At 37.2% G+C, this 20,759-nt stretch overlaps 1 protein-coding gene across 3 annotated transcripts in view; it reads left to right on the forward strand.

The window, feature by feature from the left end:
- CTNND2 (catenin delta 2) overlaps positions 1–20,401 on the forward strand; it is a 419,330-nt gene extending 398,929 nt beyond the window's left edge. For all 3 annotated transcript variants that reach the window (XM_083856451.1, XM_083856449.1, XM_083856450.1), the window contains 4 exons: positions 6,320–6,446; positions 10,436–10,567; positions 17,739–17,812; positions 19,167–20,401. In XM_083856451.1, coding sequence (XP_083712577.1) covers positions 6,320–6,446; positions 10,436–10,567; positions 17,739–17,812; positions 19,167–19,427 — 594 coding nt within the window. In that variant the 3' untranslated portion in view covers positions 19,428–20,401. The remainder of the gene's footprint in view (positions 1–6,319; positions 6,447–10,435; positions 10,568–17,738; positions 17,813–19,166) is intronic.
- The last annotated feature ends 358 nt before the right edge of the window (positions 20,402–20,759 follow it).

Raw genomic sequence — 20,759 nt, forward strand, 5'->3', positions numbered from 1 at the left:
CTCTTTTAAAAATAATCTTCTGGCTTCCATAATTTGTGCAAATGAGACTATAAGCACAAGTACTAAAATCTTCAAATTAAGATGAGCTTGAGCGATGCATGTCTTCACTTTGGGTCTGTTGATTTTGGGTGCTTGGCTCATAACTATTTGGAAGAGATGGGGAAACACAACACTTGGAGTCAGCAGCCCTTTTGAAGCCATTGAAATTACTCCAGACTTAAGGATTTAAACCAAACGGATATGTAAACTGAGTGAACACCAGGATCTTCCAGGCTCAATCCCTACTCTTCTCTTGAACAACATATCTTGATTTACCTCTTTGGAAGCAAAAGATAAAATCCTAGGAATAAAAATGTGAAGACTCGTTAGAATTAGTGGGATTGATGGCAGTAAAATAATGTTTATTTGTAATACACCGTAAAGCAGGTCAACACCCAGGAATTCCTTTCTGGTTTTGAGTTTTTTCTGAAAACAACACAATCCAGAAAGAACAATACTTTCAGGAATCATTTACTGTTAATAGGATTTGACAGTGTAAATTCAGTTTGAATTTGTAAATTGAAAGAAAATAAAAAAGCACCTTCGGGTTTAAATTAGATAGTTTATCTAAAATTAGTTGGTTTGTTTTTCAGGAGTGTTTCTAGAGTTTTTGAAGCGGTAAGAATTTAGTTGAAATCTCTCTTCCAAAGTAAATAATCTTCAAGTACAGAGGCAGGGCTTTTTTAGACAATGTTTGTCTTCCTCAGCAGCTTGAATTTCATTGTCATTCCCTCCAGTGGTGCACAGGTCTTGTTGGTGGAGACTAGTTGGCTTCCTCCCTTGCTGCCATGGGGCTGGCTTGGTATCTTTGTTGAGAAACACTGGGAAATGTATTTATTCTTTCTCTTTTATTAAAACAAAGTAATATGATCCCAGGCTGTAAACCCGAATGATAAGGTGGTTGTTGTTGATCATAAAAAAATGCATTATTTTGCAAATCCCATGTGAGAGCTCCAGGAGACATTTTTGTGGATCACCTCAACCTTGTGACCATTTCAGATTTCTCATCACAGTCAAGTCATACACATAATTTTCATATGGCAATGTACGTAGATTATTTGATCCAGTTCTAATCTCTGCTGTGTCCTATTAGAGTTGTGACAGCAAAATCCCACTGAAGAATTGCCCAGACCTGTGTAAGTCTGATGAGCCTTGACTTAATTCACATCAGATTTATCTTTTGCTGCAGACAGTGTCACACTGGTGCACACCAGTCAGGGTGTTTCATTTAACCTGACAGTGGTGCTTTAGCTTGAGAAGGAAGCAACACTAGCAACTCAGAGCAGTGTCTGGCTGAGTTTCAAAGCGAGTAGATCCTATATTACATACTTACAGGCACTTTGCCTTGTTGCTGTGTCACCTACTTCTAACAGCACAGTGGGTCTACTTACTGATCCCTGCAAGAGGTTGTCTACCAAAACTTCACATTTCTACAGCTTATAGCCATTACAGGAACAGTTATTATTGCATTTAATATCCTGGAACCAGTAAAAAGCTGACTTAGGGTAAGGAAATAGGATGATGAAGCAAGTCTGGTCCTATGTGCTTCAAGTTGTCTGTAAAACGTCTATTAAATCAGGTTACAAGAGGATCAGAGGTTACCTGAAGCAAGAGGTAGCATGCTGGAGAGGTTGTAAATTTCAGGAAGGCAGGACACAACATTATTTATAGTTTTTCAGGCCTTTGCTGTATTTTTATTGTACTTGTTGTATCATTTTAATTTTCCTTTCTAGTAGAAATTTTCTGTTTACAGGAAGTTCCTCTTCTCTGTTCCTGGCAATATTCAAACACCCATGGCCAGGAGTCAGAGCAGACTCTGCTCTTCAACATTGAAAGACACTGAGCCATCATACAGCCATCATACATAATACAGTTTTTCTAGAGCACTCAGTGCTTTTCAAGTCAGTGTGTTCTTATAGCAGCTGATCAGCATAATCAGGGCTTGTTTTCACTTCTGCTGCATTGCTGTTAGTACATGAACTATTGTGGGCTTTCTTTCTGAGTGGATGCCGTGAGGTATCCCATACTCTCCGTGACGCCTGGACATTCCTTGGCCACCTCACTCTTCTAATGTCTGTGAATTTTTCAGGCAGGAACTCTGGTTCTCTGTTGGGTCAACATGTTGTCAGTTCCCACCAGGACTTAATTTAATTCAGTCCTCACAATGTTACTGTACTACAAGAGAGAAGATGTTGTGTCTGGTATCATCCACCTCCACAAATCATCCCCTCAAATCAAAGACTCCACTACCAGTGACTTCTGAGAAATGGAAATTCTTGCAAACACAATAGAAATCTGCTTTCCATCCTTACATTTTAAACACAAAGAGAATAGCAAGAAAAGAAAGAAAAAGCAATTTATATTTTCATGAGACACATGTGATAGGTGTTTGGCACAATAAGTTTAGCCACCCTGGCAAAATAATTATTTTCCCATGGGCCTGACGAAAACAATTTATTTCGAAAGTGACCGAAAGTTGAGAAGGGAGGTAAAGAACCTGTTCACCCCTTAAGCCCAGTAAGAAGCGATCAGAGTTCACCTCTTAAGCCCAGTAAAAAGTGATCACTTTCATTTTCTATAGAGATTATCTACCTCCCATCCCAATTTTAATCCTGCAGCTTTTCCAATAGGATGTTGTCAGAAACATGTCACTGCCATGTCACAACATTTGGACGTTATGAAGTATATAATAGTATAATGGATATATTCAGTATAGTCAACATGTAGACAAATGCCCAGTAGAAAATGTGGTGGAAGGATGTATAATGGTATTTCTGTACTCTGGTTGTTTTCCTGTAGTGTGCAGTTGACACCTATTAATTAATTACTTCCGTTTAAAAAATACATCCATTCCATAACAGAATTGCATTGAATTGCTTTCCAATTTGTCTTACTCTTCATCTCCTAGATCACATTTGTGGCTAGTAAATTGGTTTCTTGAATTCAGTCTCACATACTCTGGTCTTGAGTTAGCTTTCTTCTCTGCAGGACACTGCTGTATACTGTACCTTTAAGTACCTAAATCAATTTAATTAAATTTCATTACAGGCAGTAGACCTGAAACAAACTAATGAAAGCAGCCATCATGTCAGGTGGTATTTATCTAGCCATTAAATTGAAAATACCCCCTTTAGGCTCCTAAAAATTAGTTTCAATATTTAATACTAATAGCTTTTGGAATTGTTGATGGGGATAGTTTTAACAAATTTAATTTAATAAATAAACAAACTGTCTACCTTTACAAGGAAAGAAGCTTGTTCCTTGCAGCAGAAGAGAGCTAAAGACAACAACTTAACAACTTAGAAGTATTGTGGTTTTGAAATACTGTTAGGTCTGGGAGCTTCCCACAGCCTGTTGAAAAACACCGTGAAAGTTGTCATACAGTGATAGGAGTATGCCTTATTTAGTCAAAAGCAATGCCAAACCAGTACAAAACTTGTCTTAGTTTGCCTCACATGTCTTATTGAGCTGATTTGCCTTGCCAGCTTGAGAGTTTGTAGCAGAATTTATTTGAAGACCTCATTATAAGCACTACTGTCACCAGAGAGAAAAATATACATTTGCAGGGAAGAGAAGAAGAGAAAACATCTGCTGCAGAAAAGACTACTAATGCCAGCATCCTGCACAGCTCTCCTTGCTGCTCAGGCACCTTGCAGTGCTGTGTCTGAGGAAGCAACATTGACAAAGTAGCTGCTGATACCCTGCACAGCAAAAGTGGTGCCATGTGCTGTTCCTGCAAGGTTCATGGGATTGTGCAGGTGTCAGGGATTTATTTCATCTGCTTCCCATCAGAACCAGGCTGCAGATATTAGTGTATACAATACTGATGGACTAGGAGGCAACAGGAGGAAAGGCTTAGGGAAAGACTCTTGTCGCTTTTTTCTGAATGATATACCAGGGTTTTACTTGAGGGAAGCAAGAGTGCAAAAAGGAGCGTATACTTGGCCATGAATGTATCCAGATCCACAAAACTGGAAGCATTTCTACCTTGCTCTGTGTAAGCATGGTTGACATCTCTTGTTTTGCAGGCAGACAGCAATAAATAGTGCATCCCTTTTTTCCTTTTGTCAGATCTAAATTCTGTCCTCTTTATATCTTCCCCTTCTTCAGTCTGTTTAAAAGAAAATTTATTTTTAACAGAAATAAATTCTGTTGTAGAAAACTACAACAGAATGAGATATATAGTCACCTTTCTTGTAAGAAATTCTGACCTCAGTGAAGGAGAGAGAAGGAAGTTTGTCTTCATCAGGATAAAGGCATGGACTCCTCATATGTTTGCTCCTTCAGTTTTATAATAGAGAAATCTATGCACAAGTTATCGTTAAACAGAGACAAAAAATTAAGGCTCTATGTGTTACTTGTAGTCTTGATGCTTGGATAAGATTATTGGGCTTAAGCTATTCATTATAACTCTAACAATAAACTATTATGCCTTCTTTAAAATACATGTATTTTATATATATGTACATACCATATACAGTAATTTTTGGATTGATTTAAGAACTTAGGGCTTCACAAATGTTTTTCTTCCATTATCATGAACCTTCCCTCTAGCTTGGAGAATGTGGTTTGTGTAGAAACTTCTTTTTGGAGACTGGATATAGATTGGAAAGTTGTATATAGTAAATTTTGGTTTAAGGAAGTGATATTAAAGACCAAGTATTTCTTTTTTCAAGTCACTCTTACTATTTTTTTATTAATTAACTTGATTTATCCCTTATATTTTCTTATATAACTGTGATTAAATATGAGGTGCAGTTCAGTGAAGTGTCTTAAACGTGAGTGATAGAGGACAGTCTCTACTGACTCCAGGGAAAGTGCTGAAGGTACTGTAAAAGCCATAGCCCATATTTCACTCTTCCTCATGTTTGTCTTTGAATTTGCAATTGAGATACATCCCTGTTTGTACAAATGCATTACGTGAGGAATACAGACATTCAGCACCTGTAGTTAGGTGTCACCTCTGTCTGCCCTAATTTGTTTATAGCATTTACCTCTACAAGAAGTATGAGTATCTTCTTTCCTCCTGCTGTGTCTTGCTGAATTCTCTTTTCTAAGAGTCTCATGAAAAGGGGGTTTTCAAGCCATGTCCTATTCCAAGAGCAGGGTGCCCATGATTTCTGTGGATGGAACGAAGTCAGACAGATGACTTGGGCAAAGGCAGAGCATGAGAAAGGGTGGGATTCATTGCTGGATATGTGGAGTAGCTGAGTTAGGGGATGGGAATATTCTTTACTATACTACCCCAACCATGAATTATTCTTCTATAAGCAAGAAGAAAATTCCAGCTGTTTTTTGGTTATGTTTTATTGTGCTTATTTTTATTCAGCATTTCATTGCAAAACTTTTGTTTAGCACCATGCCTGATACTTGGCTCAATTTCCACTGAGCCCAGCAGGAAGTGAGCATTTTTAGAACTATGTGAGATTGGGAAATCTCAGTGTTACCGATTTAGATTTAACATTAAGAACTGATAAAGACAGTTGCAATCTATCAGTACTAAAGGCATTTGAAATACTGTCATTTAATAAGAACAATATCAGAAGTCAGTGTATGCTCTCATGATAGTTCCAGACTATATGTAATACATTTTTTAAAATGTGATGTACATTATTTTGTATTATTACATTAAGTTATGGTGCTGGAATAAAACATGAATTATTTAAACTTTCCTTTTTATTTTTGAACTAGCTGTTTCTAATATTTGTATTACTTTGTTGCATTTTTTTAATACATCGCCATTAACATAGTTTTAAATAGAAGGAATAGAATTTCGTTCTGTATGCCTTGAAGAAAATTGGAACAAGGAAAATGCATTGATTCTTTTTCTCTTGTGTGTGAACAAAAGGGCAGTTAGTATAACTAAGCTAAATAGATGTGCAGTCTGGTAATCTTGGAACTTCCCAATCTACTTATTCCCAAATCTCCCTATAAAATGGAAAATATTTCAAGCCAGAATGCTGTTTGCAATGTGAAAATAGAGGCGTGGGAAAAAAGGCAGAACTATTGAACAAATAGCATAAAACGGTGTTAATAATTCGAGTCTTTCTGAGATGTGTTATTTTATAGAGCTTTCTACATTTATTTTTAATCTTGCTGTTTTAGTACATTCAGCACATCCTGTCCTGCACTACTAACTATATTTACCACCCAGTGGCAGGGAGAAGACAGCAGCCTGCTGGCGTATCCATAGTGAAAACACCACAGAAAAATACTATGCTTAAAGCGGGGAGCTGTGTGACATTTTCACTGACCATTGTCACAATTCTTGGTGTTGCAGGATGGATGGTCACAGTATCACTTTGTAGCCTCATCTTCAACGATAGAAAGGGATCGGCAAAGGCCGTACTCCTCATCCCGCACGCCCTCCATCTCTCCCGTGCGCATGTCTCCGAACAACCGCTCAGGTAAGGCCCGGCCGGGGCAAGGGCAGAGCTAATCAAACCATCACCGTCCTTTTCCCTGACGTCTGCATTTGTTGTTAAATCTGGTGGAAGGGCACAGAGCGTACTCTTTACTGTCACCAAATTACCTGTTCAAAACAGGATTTTCATTTCGTTCATTAGCACCTGGTAAGAAGAAGAAAGATTATCCCATAACATTTCGTCATAAATTCTCCCAGAGTGTTTTCTTGATGGGGATTACCTGACTAGATCTCAGGCAATGGTATCCATTGGTAGCACCAGGAAATTCTGTTGCTCACTTCCTAGTCATGAAAGCCACTATGTGGTTTATGACCACTTTGCACACTTAGCAGAAGTTTAAAGGCTTTTGTCAGCTTTTATTCTGGGTATGTGTGCATATGCATATATAAGTTTCACAGATTTGTCCACATGTCATCCTGTAACACTGATAGCATATTTACACCAGCTATTATCAATTCAGTATGATCTGCACAATGAACTAATGTAAGTATCTCAACTAATGCCATAGTGCAAATTAATTTTTCGATCTAGAAATTGGGTAATCTTTATTCTAAGGTAGAACATACCTTCATTAGATAAAGCCATTCTCAGTGAAAAATTTTCCAGATAAACAGAGTGTACTGTCAGTCTTTCAGTGGCCTTTCTGCTACTCGTTCAACCAAATGCTGTCATTCCATAGGTACACTGAGAGTTTAGGATTAAAATTGTCAAATTATGATTACCATTATGCCATAGTTTGTTTTTTAAGAAAATTGTTTTGTTAATTATCTAGAAGCTGCATTTTAATCCTGCAGAACCACAACTTAGGAGATGTGAAAATGTAGCCAGAAGTACACTGAGAGCTGCTATTCTGTTTTTAAAATCTGCCATTATACAAGTCCATAAAGGGCTCTTGTTCCTTTTTTTCTTCTCTGAAATCTCATCTTGACTGTAAGTGCAAGGTGCTTGAAATGTCTGGCTCTGAGATCTTAGTTCTCTCTGTTGCCAGAGCCATCTTCTCACTTCTGTTACTCTAAATTTTGGATGAAATTTTACTGCCATCATCAGTACCATAAGACTGAAAAAGCACAAATAATAGTGGCTGTTTCTGAAGGAGGAGGAGCGCATGTCATTACACACCAGTCAGTCTAGAAAATTGCTGGAATAAATAATCAGAACCTGAGCAGCTCAAGGGTAGTAGAAACATAAGATATTACTTAATTCTTGGAGTATCTAGTTCTATGTAATAATGTAAGTTGCTGTGTGCCTGGTAGTATCCATATCAAATGCAAACCAATTGCTCTTATTAAATCCATCTGAATTTCTGCTACAACATAATCAAAGCACTTTGCAGATGGAAAAGTCAGTAAGTACAATATCCTATGATCAGTAAGACTCTTTTACACATCATTTTTATGGACAAGCCTAAGGCAAGTAAGCCAAGAGATCAGAAAACATACTGTTTGGTAAATAAAAAACTTACTGAAAACCATTCAGAAGGAAAGGGTGTTGTTTATTGCCAAAATGGCAGAATGCTGTGCTTGGAGCCTAGCCTGGGTCCAGTACTCTTCAGTGATTTTAGTAATGGCCCAGATAATACACCAAAGTTACCTATTACCTTTGTGTGTGACATAAACCTGAGAGAAACTCATGTTCTTTGAAGAGCATTATTGAAATTCAAAGTGATCCTGAGAAATTGGAGGTAACGTTCAAAGGGGAAAAAAATAACCAATCCTTTAAAAATAAATTATAAGGAGAATTTCTGACTAGATGAAAGTTCTTTAGAAATTATCTGGGGATTTTTGTCAGTTGCACATATGAATTGGAAGGTTGAAAAATCAGGATATGAGAATATATTGAAAGGACTGAAATTGTTTAATTCAAGTCGAAGAGACATGAGATGGAGACAGTGAGAAGAGGTACACACCAAGTCTTCAAGCACGTAACAGCCAGCTGTGAAGAGGAATGGTGTGAACTTTTTCTGCTTTCATAGCAGACAAATGGAAATAATGAGCAGCAAGGAGTCAGACTAGACATCAGGGAACATTTCCTAGCAGTGGGGAAAGAAAGCACTGGAACAGACTGCTTGGAGCAGTTATGTGATCTCTGTCATTAGAGATCTTTAGTTCCAGATTAAAATCTGTCAAGAATTATGTTGGTATACTCGATCCTACCTTAGGGTATAGAGTTGAAGTAAATGAACTCACACCATCCCATCCATCCTTAGGACTGGGTGATAACAGGCTCAAACTACTGTAGAGAGCTCTGCATTCTTTTCTGTGTCCTTTAAGAAATAGAGCAGAAAAACATTATATCAAGTTTCAGTTTTATATCAACCAAAATCTTCATCTTTGCTTCCAGTAAAAACTCTGAAAGAGGGTGCATCTGCATTTTAACTCTTGCCAGAAAGTAGTTTTTCTCTCATGGGAAGAGCAAGGGAATTCCCACAAGGAACAGAGAGAGATGATTTTATCTGTATCAGTCAATTATGTTCAAAACACCAGAGTGTTTACAACTGTTACCGGAGTATGTGAAACAAAATGTGTCTCTCAGCTAGCAGCTTTTTCAAGGTTTCTGTTCTGGCCTGCTCCCCATTAGACTCAAGCTGCCATTAGCTGATTTGGTAGTTTAACGTCATGTTTCTTTCTATCTGCCGGATTATCAGCTTTAGATTTACATCACTATTGACAAACAGTTTAAAAGCAATCCCCAATTCTAATGGCTTCATAAGAAAGAACATCTGTCCCACATTTACTCTGTAAATTTAGAGACCAGGGCCAGCAAAACCAATCAAAGCAGAATTCAACATCACTTGTGCTTCCCTATTCCATGGTTGAGTGCAAATATATCACTGTTGCTTAACTAAAAAAGTAACATAGTTTGAAGGTGATGGAAGATATACCTTAAGGTCAAGCTTCACAAAGAGTTTAGCATTTTTAACATTACATTTTTAATTTTTTTTTTTCCTTGTTTTTGAACAAAGGCATTGTTACTGTTTTTGAGCTTCTTTTTACATATCAAATACCTGGATAGGCAGGGGAGTGTGGAGGGGTAAGCACCAGCAGTTTAGTACATTTTTGTACCACTGCGTCCTTACCAGGCTGTGGGGGGCTCTGCCACTCCCCTGTGCTCCTTCTCCTGCCCTCCACCACAGGGAAAGTGTTCCTTATCTATCAACACCTAAATATATTGAAGTCACTTGACTTGAAAGCCATTTATTTTTCCTTCTGCTTTTCTCCTTTTCCTAAGCATTGCAAGCTCTAAGGCTTCATGTTCAGTGCCAGTGATCACCTCCACATTCTCCAGTGTGTGAGGCTCGAGTATAAAACCCAGTTCTCTTTTTTGTTACCTGTACTTTCCTCCTTTTAGCTGTACCATGAGTATAGAAAATGAAGGATTTAGCTTTAATAAAAATAGCTTAAAGTAGCAGTTGTTGCTTTAATGGCACATACAGATATTTAAAGACAAAAAATTATTTGAGTTGCCTTTAATTGTTAGGCATTCTTTGGTTTATGTTTTCTAGGGGGAAAAGGCTTTCTTTTCTTCCCTTTTCCATTAGAATAATTTAATTGGTTTGTTTATTTTCAAGAGAAAAGGGAACTAAACAGTTTTGTAAGGATTTTTTTCACACAATCGAAAGTTAACAGTCTTTTCAATGGAAATTAAGTACCCATTTTGAGGAAAAAAAATAGGAGTTCCTCTACCAGAAAGTTTTGACAAATTAAAGAAACTGAAAAGCAAAAAGAAAAAAAAAAATTGTACTTTTTTTTTAACAGCGATCATCTTAGATGTAAGTAAAAGAAATTTAGCATTCAGAAATAAAATTAAGTTTGCAAGTGATTGTCCAATTAATACAAAATGTGGTAGTGTCTCTTCAATCATCTTCATGTTGGAAAACTAACAGATATGAACTTTACTGAAATACTTACTCAAGAGTTAAACCCTACATTTAGTCATATATGATTTTTTAAAAATCCATTTTTATTATCTAGCAAGTGCCCCAGCCTCACCTCGGGAAATGATCAGCCTAAAAGAAAGAAAAACAGACTATGAATCAACTGGAACTAATGCCACTTACCATGGAAATAAGGGAGAACACACTTCTAGGAAAGACACCATGACAGGTGAGATTTTGCTTGCATAGCATATATAAAAGTCAGCTGTGATAGAGCTGTGATTTTATAAGATTGGCTGGGCTTGCTGCACTGTAAAAAAGAGTCAACCTGCTTTGGTTAATTCCCAAGTTTTGGCCACTTTGAGAAATACTACTAAATATATATTTGAATGAATACAACACTATGTGAAAATTATTTGTGAACATCATGGTTCTTCACAGAAGAAAGGCTGTTAATCCAATTTTGTACGTGTTTTTCAATTTTACATTTGTTTTCATTTCAGAAGGAATTTGGTTGATCACTTTGAATTAACTGGTATATTTGAGCGTGTGCAATGACACCTAACAGCTGTCTTTTGCAGGGAATGCTCTCCAGGATCAGTTACCTCATTTTGTATGTCAGTATTCATAGGAAATCTGTGGCTCTTTGTAAAGTCTATCCATGTTACTTTCTCAGCTGGGCTGATCTAAATGCAGTAATTTCCTCTGTATGTTGTGGCATCTGTTGCAGGTTTCTTTGAAGGTCTCTCTTCCCCAGTGAGCTCATTAATCTCTTAGCATTTCAGTAATTAGGAAATTTGGAGTTCTTTTCCTAGTGCTGTATCGCTTCATGAATTCTCTTGCAAAATACATGTTGGTCTCTCTCCATTACCATTGTCCAGGCTTATATAACCATTATTGAACTTGTCGTCACGTAGTGCCAAGCATCACAGTCTCCCCTTCTCCAAAGCTGGCTTAGGTCAGGCAAAACATCATAGTGAGAAGTCTGAAGGCCTGTTACCTTCTCCCATGCCCTCTGTAGAGGTCTTGCTCAGAGGCAGAAGAGGTTGCTTACCAGGAACTCAGCATCAATCCATCCATAAGATCCATCTTTCAAGACTGTACTCAGGATATGAAGATACTCACACTGTATCTACTATATTATATGTGATTATGTAATCAAAACCTAAAGACCAGCCCTGGAACTTGTGTGAAAATGCAATATGGAATGTTAATTAGCCTGAAGGTGAAAATCTGAAGAGAAGAATGACAGTCAAGAGGATTTGGAAACCCCAGAAATTAGAAGTGTCCTGAATGATTTCGGTGGGGTACTACAGGAAAGTGCAGAAGATTCAAGGTACTGCATTTTATGTGTCTGTAATGTTTTGAGTGTTTCATAGTCACTGCATGAGGTGGTTTTCTATAATAATTCAGTGGCCCTTACTTGCTGATTGTGAAGGACAGGACTGAAGTTTTTTCAGCCATTTGTCAAGGACCCATAAAGGGTAAATCTCAGGAGTAAAAGCATCAGGCTTAAAAGGAAAAAGCAGAAACAGTAGTGTTTTTGTTCTAGCTGTATCTGTAAATTCAGACTAGCAAATTATATCAGAAAGTTCACCAAAACACCATGTCTCCTTGCTGAAAATTTGTGTTTCCTTGCAGATAAGTCTTGTCTCTCTCTGCACATTAAAAAAAATGAGCTTTTCTTTTTCCACACCCCTTTTCATTTTCTTTTTTACTGTGGTGTTTTTCTTCTCACATTCCTACTTCCCTTATTTCCTTTCTCTCACAATATAATTTTCAGGTTGTGAGGTTTGTACTGCCTCAGCAACCTTTAGTTCATTTTGATTTTTGCATTGTGTTTTCCTCTAATATTGTCTTGTGTTTTTTCTATTTCTATTGACTATTTGGGTGGGCTTTTAGTAAGGAAACTCGAAACTCTTAGCATCATGCTCAGTTATTAACTGTCTTTCCAGCTCCTGAGCTCAGTGAGGGGAATAAAGTCAAACAAATTCAAATCAAAAAGTGTAATATTTCACAATCTTACATTGCCAATGTAAAAATAAATATGGAATTAACAAGTAACTTTTTCTCTTTCAGATCACCAAATCTCTGCACATTTGGTCTGAGCTCAAATTAAGCACCATTATAAGAACAAAAGGAAATGACAGAAGGAGTTTTGGTCATCAAGATTCAACATAGAATTCGTGTAACATAATTGTAGCTCATTAAATAATAAATATTTGATTTAAAAAAACATATTAAATCAGTGTGTGTGATTTTGTGGTATATTTTGACTTTACTTAAGTGGCTTAATACAAGTCCATATAGCAAGTTTCTTTCAATGCCTGCATTTCATTTCGTGCATCTGACAGTACATTGCAGCCAGTTCATCCACGCGGATGGGTCTGAAATGAATGCTTCCTCAGGTTCCACGTGACGTACACGTATTTTGATCTGCTCTTCTACTTTTGTGCCAAGCTGATGTATTGCACAAAGCTTTCTTAGACTTACAGATTTTACACTGAGTGTAGAGCCACAACTGTAGTCCCAATTTATCCATTACTGTCTCCATGCTCTTCTCCAAAGCTCTTCTCAGTTTAGAGTTGAAAAATTTTATGACCTTTGGGCTGGGACTGAAATGAAGGTTTTTTGATGGATTTTCAAAGTAGGAATGTTGGCTTCCTGCCATCCTGAGGCTTTGTCAGGAAACCTCTGGGGAAAACGAAGAATCTATGAAGTAAACAGTTTGGCTGAAGATGATAACTTACATTGATTTCACGAGGATAGCTAAAAAAATAGAGGCACAATATCAAAGTTCTCATTGCCCTCTTCACAGGTTTATGATGCCTTTTATATTTACTGTCCATTTTCTCCTCTCTGTAGAAAATAATAACTAATAATAAAATTTTGTCACCTAAAGTATATTTTTAAGACAAAAAGTATTATATTCAGTTTAGGAAAACAGAAACTGTAAGTGCGCGTGGTGATGTTATTTATGCCATGGTGTTTTCCTTCAGAACAGGGAAGATAAGGTTCCTGTGTACCATCATGGGACCACTTCTTTGAGGTTTCTCTTACTTTTTTAGTTCCCTCACTGAACTAATATGCACATCATAGTCTACACACTGTGCTTTCTCTTCCAGCAGCAGGAAAAAACCTTCTGACTAATTTATTTTTTCTTTGGTTATAAAGAATCAATCATGAATACTTTTGTTATTTAAACTTACTGGCAAGTCCATGTATATTCAGAACACAAAAAAACATCATCAGATGCTACAGGTGCTCAGGTTTACTATTATTATTATTATTATTATTACTTTCAGAAACTATAATGCACTGTAATTTTTTCTCACGCCCTTACCTCATTTTTCACTGTGCAAGAAGGTGGCGGTGGTAGTGACAGGTAATGACCTCTGTTACCTATAATTTGTGAGGTACAAAAGTATTTTCCTTTACTGTCTTGAACTAATTTTTTTTAAATGCTGCTTATAGCAGAAAAAGCAAGTTATACAATACCAGATGAGGATGACTACCTGTCCAGCTAAACTGTACTTTCTTATTTTCAGTTTGTCTTCCTGAGGGCAAAGACTAGTTATTCCAAAGTGTCTGTAAATGTGTTCAGAATAAGTAGTTCCAGCATCTGAAAGCCAAATGTTAAACCATGTATCAAGTGACTGGGATATATGGAGATGAATTTGATCAATGACATATTTGTCACGTAAACCACTGAGTAACATAATTTTCAATGTTTGTCGCCTTTAAAGAAAACTGCTGTGGGGAACTATGTGCCTGTTTTTTTAACCGGTATCACCTTGAAGACTGAACAGAAGGGAGAAACAAAAGTGTTTTTCTATAATGTCCTTTATGCAACTGAACCACAAAGTACTGCAGGTTGATCATAGTATTCATTTTAGAATGCTCACAATTTTGCCTACCAGAAAATGCCTTTTCAATATTATGTACTGTTTAGAGACTGTGTAAAATATGCACATAAACACACACACACTGATCACTCCTCTATTAATTTAATTTTCAGCTAGTTCTCACAACTCTGCAAAGAAATGTGGCTGCAGAAATATCTCTGGTTCTTATTCCTTTCACTCCTTTCCCTTCTCTTGCCATTTTTATTTTAAAAAGTATTTCATTGACTTCTCTTTCTATTTGTTTTACAATTTTTTTATGATGGTACATATATAATATTATCAGGAAAAATCAGATATTAACCACACAATCTGTCCATTCATCCAGCTCATTCTCTTCTTTCTTTTATATTTGTCCTCTGCTTTTGGACAGCTAGAGTCAGCAGCACACTGAAGTATGGCAGAGTGGGAATGGAGTTCCCAGGGATGCCACCTACATGTTCAGAAGCAGGTACTGGAGCAGGGCTGCATTCATTGCTAGCAGCTACATTGCTTGACTTACATTTCCTCCAGAATCAGAATTACCTCAACCTCCAAGCTAGCCTAAACCAAGATTTCTTATTCTTGAACTCCTGGCATTTATTTTCAAGCATTCTATGTCTCATTGTTTTTATTGCTTTAAGAAAAGATTACTAAGAGTTTGAGGGATTTTTTTTTTTGTTATTTTAAACTTCTGAATTTGTATTCCCATGACTGCAGTGAAATCAGCAACACAGAGCTTGCAACTATTTCCATAAGCTGAAAGTATCCATATTCCATTGCAGAATATGTGATCCAAGAAACCGTAAAACTTCAATCTGGTATGTGACGTTTGTGAGCACATCAGTGCAAATGTCACAGTAGTGCACTGGACAGCTACATACCAACTCTGAATTATTTCTAGGTTTATAATAGTCATGGCTAATAGCAGCACATATGTACCACATGTCTTTTTATATATCAGTATGGAAAGGTCATGACCTTCCTCCTAATGTCTGATTGCCTGAAGGAACAGCATACAAATTAGCATGAGTCTGGTTTGCTATTTTTCATCAGATTCTTCATAATACCTTCAGATGTTGCACCTTGTACCAGTCTTTTACTCTTGACATCAAACAGCCATGAACAGCATTGACCTATCTGAACTCAGTATGTTCAGTTGTGTCTGACTAGAAACTCGCATGCGTGAAACTTCAGACCTGGTTATCTTGACACACATATATTCATAAAAACAAAATGGTTATGAGAAGTTCTTCCTCCATCTATGACAGTCTAATACATTGAATGTCACTTTAATGTTTTTTCAAGAACTAGGACTTCACAAAATGGATATCTGAAAAACTTGAGTGTCTTTAGATCTTGAGAAGAGGAATTTGTGTAACAAAACTTATTCTGCATTTTGTGGGACAAGCAAGAAAATCAGAAAAACAGCATTAAAACGATGGTATCAAGGAAAAATCTAGCAGCTGTACTGCTGAGAATCATGTTGTCATGAGATGCACCATAAAGAGCAATATTGATGCGAACTTCTCTAATACTAAAGACTCATCAGGAGGGGTATTTTCAAACACTACACCAGAGGCTGCAGCTGGAATATGAAGAAACCCACTGAAATAAGTCATGTCTCAAAAATCCCTTAAGTGACAAAATGTAACCTGAACAGTGAGAACCTCTGCAGATTAACTCTGGCATTAATGCTGACAACCAAAGAAAACTGCTCAAGCACTACTTTCCATCGTTTCACCTGTTTCTATCTATTATGACCTATTGGCATACAGGTAGAAGTAAGCGTACCTACCACTGGACAAGCCCAACCAGCATCTGTCACTAGAGTTCTTATTCTTGCCACCTTAAAAAAAAGGGCCATGCTGCACTTGGAGACCTCCAGGAGTCTTCTCTGTTTCCTTCAGAGGACTCTGCACATCCTTAGTGATTGCATCCAGCTCTTCAAGGAACAGAAGGGGTTTCACCACTATCAGTTAATGGTTGTGAAAGTGAAACTTGGAAAAGTCTTTTTTTCCAGCTGTTAGAGCTCATCAAGTCACCATATAACCTCTGTCTTTATCCTGTTTTCACAAACATGGTGCAGATCTTTAAGAAAAACCATCTGAGATCTGTAAAGCAGCAACATGGAGCAGTACATCAAACTGACAAAAATTATACCCTCAGCATGGAACCCGTGGCAGATGTGGAGATAAGAATTGTGGAGATTCCAGTCAGCTTTGGCTGAAGGCCATGCCATTCGTTTCTCCAGAGAGTGTGCAGTGGTGGGGGGAAAGGTAGAAGAAGTTTTACATGCAGAGGTCCATGCTTGCACATTGCCAAGGGAAGAAAAAGCTTACATCTTCAGAAATGTGGTTCTTCCTAGTGATGTGACTAGCATGGATCCCATATCCAGCTTTCAGCTCTGATGCTCAGTGCTTGCTGTCACAAGTTTTGAGCTGTGAAAGTATTAAAAGCCACTCTTGGTGCCTCCAGGTTCTATACCATTGCACAGAGACCTGAGAGAAGTCACAAGTCGTATGTTTCAGTTCCACTGGTGACTCTGATTCACGACTATTCAATTTTTACTTTCAGGCCTGTTCTTTCATAGTAAGATTCCTCATTAACTGCATCTAATCATTGGTTAAAATGTCTGCAAAATTAATAATGCATGAAAAGTGTGCAGCAGCTACTCAAAATGCTACCTTCATAGTCTTTCAAATATGAGAACTAGTCTTTCAAGTCTTACTGGCAAACTAACCTTCAGCTACATTACCAAATCAGAGGGATCAGTAGAGTCAGCTTTGCAAGGAAAATCCTTTGCTTTTCATTTGGGGTTTTTTGGGACAGGGTTGAAAATAATTTTTTGTGAGACTGTATATTATCCTCCTTCTCTTTGGAAATACTTCCAGTTTCAAACTCGTAGTTCAGTTTTGTCTGTAGTTTTCTCTGCGTTTGAGTAGTATGACATCTGGGAAGAAAATGACAGCAGTGACAGCAGTTGAGGATTTCAGACTATCTTGGCCAGACTTCTTCAGTATAAGTACATACTGCTTTTTGCATAACTTGTCACTTATATTTAATCACCTTATGCTTGAATAATTTCGTGATAACGCAAAATGACTGTAGGATTAGTAATCCATATTGTCCAGCTGAAGTGAAAGAACTGGAATGTTTCTTAATATTTACAACTGCTGTTTGATGCATGTGTTACATAAGCCCATCTATAACCTGAAATCTGTTATTGAATACTACCTTTATATGAAATTATTTTTTTGATGCATATAAGAAGTGCACAGAATTGTTATGAACATGACATGGTGCCTGTTGCCATTAGTAAATGAATACCAAAAAGATGTATGTACACCCAAGCAAAGATGATGGCGGTTCAGTGGGAGGAAAAGTCTGCGGATGCTTTTAAAGACTTTGGAGTGTGGGAAACAGGCTTTGTATGATGTATTTAATGAAGAATTCACTTTTAGGCCAAAGACGTTTGTTTGATAAACCTGCTTTTTCCTTCCTTTTCTCTCTCTGCAGCTCAGAACACTGGAATCTCAACTTTGTACAGGAATTCATATGGTGCGCCTGCTGAAGATATCAAACATAACCAGGTAAGTACAGAGACTAAAATGTTACTGTTCCAGATGGCAAAAAACCAGTGCAACATCGTATATGCAAATGGAAGAAAAATACCAGAAAATTAAAAATATCACAAATAAACAGGTTACTTCATGTAGAATTTTACTCCCATGTCCAAATTAAACACCTTTGTTTGAATATGAATGATGTCCTGAAGGTCAGTTACGCCTTGATAGCAGTTCTAGACATAGACACTAGAGTAGTTACACTCCTTTGTGCAATTGCAATATCAGGCCCAAACTTTTAAGATCCCTTGTGGGACTTCTAAAAGTAGTGAACTTAGGCAGCTTTTTTCAATGCCTGCCTAGAGTCCAATACAGATACTTGTTTTCAACAAATATCACAGAATTTGGACTGTAGCAGTGCAACTGTTCCTTGCCATCTTGAGAGAACATTACTAACATGTGCAGAGCAGCAGGATCCACAAAGTGTTCTCACATCAGTGTCTGAGCATCCGTATTCCTGGTGATAACCATGTGAAGAATGACAGGCTACATCATTTTGCAGTCACAAAGTCTGCCCAAAATTACAGAGGTGGCATGAAGCAGAAGATAGCCTTCTAGGATAGTCAGCATGTGTTTATACATTTCAGATTTCAATAAAATCCCAACTATAAAATCAGAGATTCACTAGGGATGTCTGAAAAAAAAAATATATGGGAACCTTAGGGTAGAAGACCGTCTTGAGATTTTTTTTCTGCTTATCATAAGCATTCCACAGCTTCAAGGCAACACAACATTGTCATTGTGATGTGTTGAGCAGGTGTTAAGATGATGCTTCTACTTAACAGTAGCAGAAGAATCCATTGCAGGGCACTTTTCTCATGTCAGTACCCTGAAGACTGTAAATGGTTTTTAAGAATATGGTGTCACCTCTTCTCCTAAATCTCACTTTTGTCAAAGGCTGCAAAATGTATAGCATCTTTGGAGTGTAAATTGATTACATCTATATTCTTCAAGGCTGAGTTTTGGTCACCAATATTTGCATTATACAGCTGCAAGTTACACAGAGATTGGAGTTACAAAAGTGAAGTATAAGCTATGCTTCATTAATTACTTTTGACATAAACCAGCACCTTTTGCAGCAATAATATTAAATAATAAATATATTTTATAACAATAATGCTATTAAATAAATGTAAAGATATAAAATGACAAAGCCGAGCTGTGGAATTAACTCACTATGAAAGTAGTGCTTTGAGCAGAAGTTAAGATAATGCACAATTTTGTATTTTTATCATGAGAAATGTAAGTGGGGTTTACTCCTTCCGTCCCGTTGCCTACAATAAGTTGTATCTAACAAGCTGTGGATATTGCTGTCTTTCAGGTTTCAACACAGCCAGTTCCACAGGAGCCCAGCAGAAAAGATTATGAACCATATCAGCCATTTCAGAATTCAACAAGAAACTATGACGAGTCCTTCTTTGAGGACCAAGTGCATCATCGTCCACCTGCAAGCGAATACAACATGCACCTGGGACTAAAGTCAACTGGCAACTACGTCGACTTCTACTCAGCTGCTCGTCCCTATAGTGAACTTAACTATGAAACAAGCCACTATCCAGCCTCTCCCGACTCCTGGGTTTGAGACTTGGGCAGATACAAAAGCTCCAGGAACTGTGCATGTGCATGCATACCACGAGACATTTTTTTTCCTGCAAATTTAGTTTGTTAAAGCCTGTTCCATAGGAGGGCACAGATAACCAGTATGGAAAAAATTAAGAGATTTTTTTAGAAGGCTAAAAGATACGAAAGCTAAACCTGGGAGTAATTAGAAAGAAATATATATATACATATATATATTTTACAGTGTGGGGCAACTTTACTGTTGGCCTCTAGAGTCTGAAGTTCAGTGCTGTATATTGAACGTGGCTGAAGGAAGGAGGAAGAACATAACAGTGGATCTGGGTCAAGAGTTAAGCACAAGTTACTGAGCAGCGTACATACTTTATGGGGAACAGCTTCTCACACTTTGTTTAATATCCTCATTCATTGTGAATCTAGGCTTCAAGTTGCATTTGGGGTTTCCTCTGTACAGCAAGATGTTTCTTGCCTTTTGTTAATGCATTGTTGTAAAGTATTTGATGTACATTACAGATAAAAAAAGAAGGTGCATTGTGTATATTACACCAATGCCACAGTGTTTCTTCATCTATGGTTCTAAATATTGCTTCAATTTCAAATTTTGAAAGATGTATGAATTTCCAGTTTTTTGTTTTCTTTTCCCCGGTGCGTTTTAACAAAAAAAAAAAATCAAAAAAAAAATCAAAAAAACAAAAAGGAATATTTAGCAGTATTGTTTGTTCTGATATGTGAATTTGTTTGTGGCAACTCAAAAAAAAGGCATTCAGCAGTTTCTGACAATTAACATTCATCATTCCACACTCCTTGTCAACGAAGTGCTTTTTCACTGCCTAAAATTTTAGATGTAGATATTTGAAATAGATTTTTTTCATTTATACCAGTTTTCTTTATGATGATACAGTGTTAAAAGAAAATAAATTACAATTGATCTGTCATCCATATTTGCTAAGAATGTCTATTTCCAAGACCCTACCATACAAATACACATTCTTACTCGTGTGTGTCCACGTATGCATAGTACTCTGTGTGCGTGTGTTTGAGTGTGTGTGTTTGTGTGGTGTAAGACTTCTTCTCATCCAATGTTCTCCTTGTTTAGCTTCAATTTTCATTTGATTTTCAGTTCTTTTAAACAGTGGAAACTCCAGTATGTGCTTTCTCTTACTCACTTCCGTAACCATCAATAGCAATTCAACATTGATAGGCCACATGCTCACAAAAGAAGGGGTAGCTGATTTTTTACCACCAACTCCATCACCCTTAGGTGCCATTTCCTCTAAAATAGCATCTTTTGATCTCCTCTTGAGGAAATTTCATTGCTCTCCAGCCACCAATGAGT

Source organism: Zosterops lateralis (assembly GCF_965231275.1).
Source record: "Zosterops lateralis genome assembly, chromosome: 1".
NCBI lineage: Eukaryota > Metazoa > Chordata > Aves > Passeriformes > Zosteropidae > Zosterops > Zosterops lateralis.